The sequence below is a fragment of the Thermomyces lanuginosus genome (assembly GCF_041956635.1).
Source record: "Thermomyces lanuginosus strain ATCC 200065 unplaced genomic scaffold VTN49scaffold_12, whole genome shotgun sequence".
Classification (NCBI taxonomy): domain Eukaryota; kingdom Fungi; phylum Ascomycota; class Eurotiomycetes; order Eurotiales; family Trichocomaceae; genus Thermomyces; species Thermomyces lanuginosus.
The window spans coordinates 69,702-77,599 of NW_027192346.1; the positions used below are offsets into that span (position 1 = coordinate 69,702).

Here is a 7,898-nt window from a genome sequence, read left to right on the forward strand (position 1 = left end):
AAAAAAAAAAAAAAAAGAAAAACATACCGCCGTTCGTGTCGGCCAGACACAGTCGAACATATCCGCGCCTAGGGCGACAGAAACGACCAGGTCTTCGGGATAGCCCTAGTTCTGCATTAGTTGTGATCCGTAGCCAGGGGAACAGACAGGCACAAACATACCACGCCCATGACATAGCGAGGCTTGTTCTCTGGGAGCAGGCTCGTGCAAGTATCGACGCTGATTTTTTGGTCAGTCCGAGCGCTGGGAACCCATACTCTGCAGAACACATACACCTTGCAATACTCATCCTTGGCTTCACCGCCCGATAACCCCCCGATCGCTATCCCCGGTGTATTCCGCTTCACCATCTCCTCACAGCACTTCCTGCGTAGATCGAGATCAAGCCCACCCTGGATGATACAGAACAGGTTCTGGCGCTCCGGGTACTTGTGAGCGGCAATACAGCGATCCAGCCAGCGAATCGACCGCTCCATGGCCTGGGCCATGCGTTCGCGGTCAGGCGAAGTCGTCGCAATAACGTCGTCTAGTTGCATGATGATGTCCGAGCCGATGGAGTTTTGTAACGAAATGGAATGTTCGGGGGTGAGAAGCCTAGCAATGCGTCAATAGACCGTGACCAACGAATTGAACCATGGGCTCACACTACATTGGCGTTCCATCATGCGGACTCAGAAACCGCACTCCCTCCTCCGTCACTTTCGCGAGTTTCAACAATGACACCATTTGAAATCTGCCCAATGTAATCCCCAATTAGCCATTTGTTTGCAACAACCGATACGGGTTGACGAATTCTACCCCCCGCTGTCCGTTAACAAGTTATGCTTCCATCCCTGCAACCGATGCGCTCCACCGACTTTATCCAACACAGCCTGCCCAGGCTTCAAACCGAGATGGTACGTGTTATTCAGACATAACCGGCATCCCGTTGCGGCGAGTTGATCGTAGGTCAACCCTTTAAGAGAGGCTTGCGTGGCAACAGGCATAAAGGTCGGCAACTGCACGGGCCCATGGGGAAGATGTAGTGTACTCGCGCGTGCTTTGGTGGTCTGCAGTTATCAATCAGCTGGTCGATATTCGCCTTGTTGTCGGCCGGGTTTTAGCTTTGCTCGATGCGCTTACGGAACATTTTGCATGTAGCTCGAATCTCAATGCCGACGGCATCACATTCTCCGTCATTGCGAAAGCGTTGGGTACTATCCTGGAGACAGTGTGTCGCTGCATCTATCCCATTGCCTGCTCAACCAAATAAAGCACGAACAGTGGTTCTTATCGTCTTCCTTTTTCTGGAAAGATGTTTGTTTAGTTTGCCTCGTTTTTCTTGTTTGCCATCTAGCCCACCTACTTACTGAGGAAAGTATGGAATACTGGTGCGGTTTCTCGCAGACTGATTGGCTTACCACTTTATCAGCCGAAGCTTGGCTCATTTTGATTTAGCCGATCTAGAACGAGCCCCTTGATTGGCCGCTAACTGGAGTAAATAATGATGCCATCTCGAACCTCCTCTCCGGACGTCCATGATACTTGTTCTCCATGGTAGTAGAGCAGCGAAGACGCTCGACGAATCAGTTCCGTACGATCATCCTGAAGAACGGCTAATTTCGGATCCACGGCAGGACTAATGCACAGCGGCCCGTCGATCTGCATGACATAAAACAAGCACGCCAGTCATACTGGTGCGGGGATGGTAATATATCGGGTCGGTTGGCGAGACTGGTCGATGATTTATGACGATTTATGCCCAAAGTCGGACAGCTGTTCCGACGGGGTTACTGCTCTTGAGCTTTGGAACTGGATTGAGGTCTCAATTTTCTCATCAGAGAAGCGGCAACTACGCGTTGTTTGTCGAGATGTGCTCATATGGACGAGTGTCTCCGAAGAATACTACCTATGAATTGGTAAAAGTATCGTACGTCGTCACAAGTCGTAGATGCGGTGAACATATGATAGTCCGGCGCGTCGACATAATTACTTGATGCAAACATGATTCAAAGAAACAAGAAACAGAGATCCCCCCATGGCATTTTCCAAAAATCAGACCGACAAATAATCTCAAGAAACCATCCATGTACCCATACATGCCACCCAAAGAAAACAAATATGCCGACTCATTTTCGATGCCCGATGGCGTAGATCTTTGCGGTCAAAACAGGGTCAGGGAACAGTCGATCGGTCAATATTCCCTATGGGAGCTTTGGTTGATATGGGAAGAGTTGTCCCGGATACGCCGTGGGCTGGTGGTATTGCGAACTCAGTTGCATGAGGGCGACTTCAGCGGCATCCTCCTTGGCGTTGTCGAGGTAGTCACCGTCGTAAAAAAAGCGGGCGCAAAATTTGGCATTCTGTCCGATTTTCACGGAACTTGACCAGGCGGTTCGGCCACCTTCATTTGTCAGCTAGGGAACAACAAGGGCTAAGGGAGCTTAAAGCCCACACCTCGACGGTCAGATACGAGTTCAAATACAGGTTCCGGCAGCCTTGTTTTTCTGCAGTAATCTGCAACGGAATCAGCGCTCAATTCGATTGCAATGGCAGACTTAAGAGAATGGCGGAAGATCGTCCAAAATACCTCTCAATTGTTCCTGCCAATTTATTCGCCTGTACAGAGGAGTTGTCATAGACGACATGGTTACCAGCTGATCTTCGATTGAGTCGAGCGATCAGGGTTCGAATTATGAGAGAAGAACGAAAGATGAGATGCGCTGAGATATTGAAAAGGTAAGAATTAAAGACTCGAACACGTCAAGGCGGGGAGAGGGTCCATAGTCATATATCAGCAACTTGCACCAGCTAGCTGGCCAGATGCAGCCGTCGGAGTATAGTGGTGGGTTTTGGTGGTGGCATGTTGACGATTATCTGCAGGACCTTAGGGCACAACCCATTGGAGGCGTCAGTCCAAGATCAAGAGGTGGCACTCCCGTCCTCTCTGCTCCTAATCCCTGCAGAGACACCCCATGGCCCTAACAGCGAAGAGACTTATGCATGTCAACGTTCGAGTGTGATCCAACTTGGGATTCTTGCCTGACAGGTATTGTTCTCTTTACGTCCTTGTCCCCGATTTATCATGAGCCCCTCTTGTGTTTGCCGGTGGACACTGAGGGGCGTGCCTCGGTGATTCGTTAGTCAGCAAAAGTTTAGGAAGCAGTAAGACTGCAAGACAGCTGGTACAATTACTTTTTTTACTACGAGCAAACTTTGGACCATTGACAGTTGGCGGAACATTTGGAAACGAGACCAACGCCTGCAGAATGATGGATACTAGCTGCGGATCATCTGGAGATTACGGAGCAAAGGGGTTCAGTATGGGGTACGACTGGATTGCATGAAAAAAAGATCCAAAGTAACCCCATAAGTAACTCCGAAGTATGGAGTACAGCATGTAACTGGGGGGCAGAGAGAGCAAGGGAAAAAAGCGAGGGAACAAGACCAAACGAAGGAACGGCCCGCCGCAGAGTGGAACCTGGGGACGCCTTCAAAGATTGACCAAGACGGTAAAAACAGGAGTTTCCCGTAAATACTTGGCTGCAACCGAACTTCCCGCCCTTCAACCGATGGGAATGACAGGAAACGACCAACCCTTCCTGAGCTGGCAGATGTGGATAAATTCAGCCAATTTGCAGATAGAAAAAGATGTGTAACGGAAGAGGGGGGTTCCGGTAGGGATAAAATTCGCCTCCAGGTTACCGAAGTTAGGCAGAAAAACGCTGGCCGGGAAGAACAGCGAAAAGGAGGAGGAGGAGGAGGAGGAGGAGGCCAAAACGCAGGATTCCCGGCCCACAACGTGGTTCTTCAAGGTTCCCTTGCTTTAACCGCCTTTTCGTCGTGTTCGGCCAGGGTTCGTCAGTTCGACTTTGCTAGTTATCAATGTCTCAATGACATAATCATTCTTCATGGCTACTCGTATTAAGGTTAGGCTACGATAGAATCCCCGAGATATTTTGTTTCCGATCGAGGCCCGATGCGGAGATCAGGCGTCAACACCTGGTCCTGACGAAAAGTCTTACACTCCTAAACATAGCCTCATCGATTGATAGGTAGGCTCTGAACGTCTGGAGGCCGAGAGTTGTCGACAACTCCGAACCAAGCAGAACGGCAGAAGGCCTCCCCATGCGGCTGGCCCCTCAGGGCAAGGAGCATATCGAACGCCTCCAACGTCAGCCTCCAGCATCGCCGTACGGTTGGCTCCACGCGATCACGTCAACAATGCGGGTACTCCGCCAGCTCATCAATCTTGCATTCATTGAGGCGATTTTGCTACAGTACTTGTTTAGTTGATTTTTTAGTTGTTGCCCCTCACTCTCTCGATTTTCATCGTTTTATGACTCCCCTCCTTTCTCCCTTGCCTCGAGTCCAAAAAGGGAAAAGAAAACAATGACCAAAATCATGCCGGATGTCGGCAGCCGCAGAGGTCCGCCCTACTAATAGGATCAATGGGATGGGTACTCTGTACAATGACATGAACCGTGCAGCGGAGCTCATTCCGACTTATCATCGATCTCTGCGTCAGAATGCCCCTCGATATCGTTCCTCGGCTACTAACGGATGTGCTCAAGTCATGTGAAACTGAACTGCTGAAGAGCCCAATGCAAGATTGTCCATTGAACTAAGTTCCTCTCTTCCCAGGGCACCTAGAAAAAATAAAGTGGAATACGACCATTCTAGCAGCTCATCCCGTCGTATCTACCTCTAGTCGCACAAACCAAGATTTCCCTGATTCGCCGTTCGCAAAGCACCATTTTGGGCATTCATACCTGCAGCCAGCTCTGCCATGGTTGTGTACGACGCTTCCGGTTATCGATCTCTCTCCTCATCCGATTCATCATCGGATGAGGAGAGAGATCGTAACAAAGGAGCCATCAAAGACCACTGCAGACATAACGACCTGGTTGGCATCAAGTCGTCTCGTTCCTACAAGAACAAAATAAAAGACATGACTCCATCGCATGGTAGACACCTAGAAAAGTAACACCTCCGGTTGATCAACATGTACAAAGTAGGCCCCTTAATATATGTATGTTAGTAGTAGTACACCAGTAATGAACCTAAATCGCATGTCACGCAGTCGTAGGGTCGTCATGATTCCCTCTGATTCGACGTCCTCATCCCACTAGCTAATGTACACTGGCTGATGGATCGAGTACCTGCATTCGGGGGGGTGATCGTGTCGGTCACCGACCTTCAATCGTCCGAACCCCGCCGGAAAAGCATCTCATCGATCAGCCGCTTTGGTCCCAGCGCATCGAGCGCAAAGGACGGCCTTCTGCTTAGACTCAGGCTCCTGCGGCGCTTCGGCGGCCATCGCCGACGAATCGTGTCGTCCACCATCGCGTGGATCCCCGTAGCGACAATGACGCTGTTATGGTTCATGGTCAGTTCTGATAATCTGGCATATACACGCGGTTGCAGCGGCTTAACTTACTCGGCAACGTCGGGCATTCGCTCGTAAACCGATTCGTCATCAATCCATAACGAGCAAGGCCGAATCCATCCCCCCTTTGCCTCTTCTTCCACCAGCTCCATTGGCGTCATCACTTCGGGAACGAGATGTGCCACCGCTTTCGAAGTGTCGAGATTGATGAGATGGTACGATACTCCTCTCAGGTCGGCGTCTTTCAGCGAGTCCCGTCGCCATTGGTACTTGGTGCTCCAGTATTCGAACTCGTAGCGCTTTGACGACCTGGTCCCTCGCCGTGTGAGGTCGACCCGTGCGTAGTTGGCGAATTCCAGCAACATGGTGTTGGGCGATGTCCGACGGACCCTGTTTGCTGCAGGCACGTCGTCCTCCTCCTCGGCATCCGTCTTGGTTCGTGAATCGGGCCGTATTTGAGGGGAGGCTGTTGACGAATGGCCACTGGATCCCGGCCGCAGGTTCGCAAGAACTGTACTCCAGGATCGCCGAAGGGGCGGCCGTTTCGACTCTTGGACCTTGGCGACATTGCGGGATGAATGGCAGACTTCTCGACCGGAATCGCGGCAGTACCGTCGGAAAGAAAACTTGCGGGTATGCAAGTCATGCATTCGTAGATGAAAAAGCGTCACCAGCTGTGTTTGATATGAATCCATGTGCGTAACCAGCGTATCAACCCGCAGGTTCATGTTGCCGTCCAAGGTGGAATCGTCATGGCGGATGAATAGGCGCCGAGCGGACGGAAACAGGCTCCCAAAGACTGACGGATTCGATGGAACGGCCGTTGTCGGGAAAAGTTCACGCCGCTCCATCACCTGCTCCTGCGGAGCGGTTTCAGCGGCCAACTCTTCCTCGGACGGAAGTGTCGATGAATATGTCAAGCATGAGTCACGCGCATCGGTGTAGAAAGGAACCGGCCTCTCCTCCTCCTCCTCTTTCAACGCCCCTCCATGACTTGGGACCGTTGGTACCGTGCTTTTCGTGCGGTTCGAGCCAATCGTACTGCTTGCCGCTGTACTGGAACTGCTTGAATCTTGTTGGCAGAACTGACGGAACTTGGACATGGCGGGCAGATCTCAACGTCGATAGATGCGAAGAGTACAAGAGCAGGGACAGACACCCTGATGAGCGATGTAAAAAAAGGCACAAACAGGAGGTATCTGCGATCAACAAGAGCCTAAGAATGAATCCAATGTAAACAAAGATGCGGCATTCAGTGCTGAGAGCGGGCGTGCTTTCATCAAATCTATGTTCGAAAGTGGGCCAGACCGGACGGTGCAATCGCGAACAATGTCATCGCCCAGGAATGCTGGATTGTAATCGTAGATCAATCATGAACAATCTGGAATCCGTGAATGTACTGGAATGAGGCGGCCAACAGAGCTGCACCACGGATTTCCAAACATTAGGTAAGTTGGTTTCTGACAAACGGTGAACAAACACGATGGCGGTCACAGGAACGACTTGTCCATAATTCTATCGATGCCATAGATGGTGGGAACAGAGATGAAACGCACTTTTTAACAAAAGGAGTGAAGAATGGACTGCGAAGTGCCTGACGAGGTGACCGCGTGAATGGTTCGGACCAGTCAATGGATCAATCATCGCACCTGAGTTGGCGATGAACTGGCATTTATTCCTCCACGTTTCGAGTGTCTCTGATCCTTTAATTTGTTCATTTTCTTCGGACTTAAACTAGTCACCGTTTCTTCGTATTACTCTTAGGGCATATCAACTCGGAATCTAAGCGGAATGACTCTATTGACGATCTACTGCTAGGCTATTAAATCGTTTCATCGGCCTTGTCTCATCAGCAGCACCTGTTTGTGCCACTTGGCCGGGTTGCATAGCTCCTGTGTCATGTTTATTTCAGTGATTCAAGATTCAAGATCATGCGCTCTGTTCACGGTTTTCTTTCATCAGGTCTGCTTGCTTTGCTTTGTTTGAAATTGCTGGCTTGCTATCCCTTTCATCTGGTTTCTTGTTCAGGCGTCAACACTTTTAGACTTACCTCGCCCCCAACACGCCACACTCCAAAGTACAACGATCCCAGCCTCCCTACATACGTGGCATGAAGGATTTACTGGTGCCTATGATGTATTTCCGAGCCTATCATTCGGGCAGACGTCGTCACTGCCAGGGTCGGACCACAAACCTCGGTTCATGGTTGGTTCCTCAAGACATGCTGGTTACTGTATTTATCCTCCGGCTTACTGGTAGGCCATCGGCTTAGGCTCAAAAGTGTTAAGAAACGCTGGCCATCCATGTGAGCTAACGATTGGCGGTGTTGAGCGTTTTGAAGAAGGCTATGAAGGTTCGGCCCATCTGCCAGTGATCTTCCTTCACCGGGTTTGCCGCCACAATTGAAATGGATCAAGCCAGTTGTTCTGCCGCGGGAGCTGAGCTGAAGTGGGTCATTGGTCCCGTGACATAGGGCCACTCCATAACTTCCTCGGTCTTAACCCTAATTGGCTTCCGTCGATCCGATCCT

The 7,898-nt window shown here is 50.5% G+C and overlaps 3 protein-coding genes across 3 annotated transcripts in view; all 3 read right to left on the reverse strand.

The window, feature by feature from the left end:
- The window catches only part of VTN49DRAFT_115 (uncharacterized protein), a gene marked incomplete at both ends in the record, with an annotated part of 2,111 nt that extends 887 nt beyond the window's left edge, over positions 1 to 1,224 (reverse strand). The window contains 6 exons of the mRNA XM_069408733.1: positions 28 to 105; positions 162 to 219; positions 274 to 594; positions 650 to 733; positions 799 to 1,049; positions 1,123 to 1,224. Coding sequence (XP_069271576.1) covers positions 28 to 105; positions 162 to 219; positions 274 to 594; positions 650 to 733; positions 799 to 1,049; positions 1,123 to 1,224 — 894 coding nt within the window. The remainder of the gene's footprint in view (positions 1 to 27; positions 106 to 161; positions 220 to 273; positions 595 to 649; positions 734 to 798; positions 1,050 to 1,122) is intronic.
- A 959-nt stretch (positions 1,225 to 2,183) lies between these two features.
- On the reverse strand, positions 2,184 to 2,627 carry VTN49DRAFT_116 (uncharacterized protein; the record flags this gene model as incomplete). The annotated part of the gene is made up of 3 exons (XM_069408744.1): positions 2,184 to 2,383; positions 2,437 to 2,496; positions 2,570 to 2,627. The coding sequence occupies 3 exons, from the start codon at positions 2,625 to 2,627 to the stop codon at positions 2,184 to 2,186; spliced, it is 318 nt and encodes a 105-aa protein (XP_069271577.1).
- A 2,551-nt stretch (positions 2,628 to 5,178) lies between these two features.
- Positions 5,179 to 6,471, reverse strand: VTN49DRAFT_117 (uncharacterized protein; the record flags this gene model as incomplete). Its single annotated transcript, XM_069408755.1, has 2 exons — positions 5,179 to 5,353; positions 5,420 to 6,471. 2 exons carry the CDS (start codon positions 6,469 to 6,471, stop codon positions 5,179 to 5,181), a joined length of 1,227 nt encoding a protein of 408 aa, XP_069271578.1.
- Between the last annotated feature and the right edge of the window lie 1,427 nt (positions 6,472 to 7,898).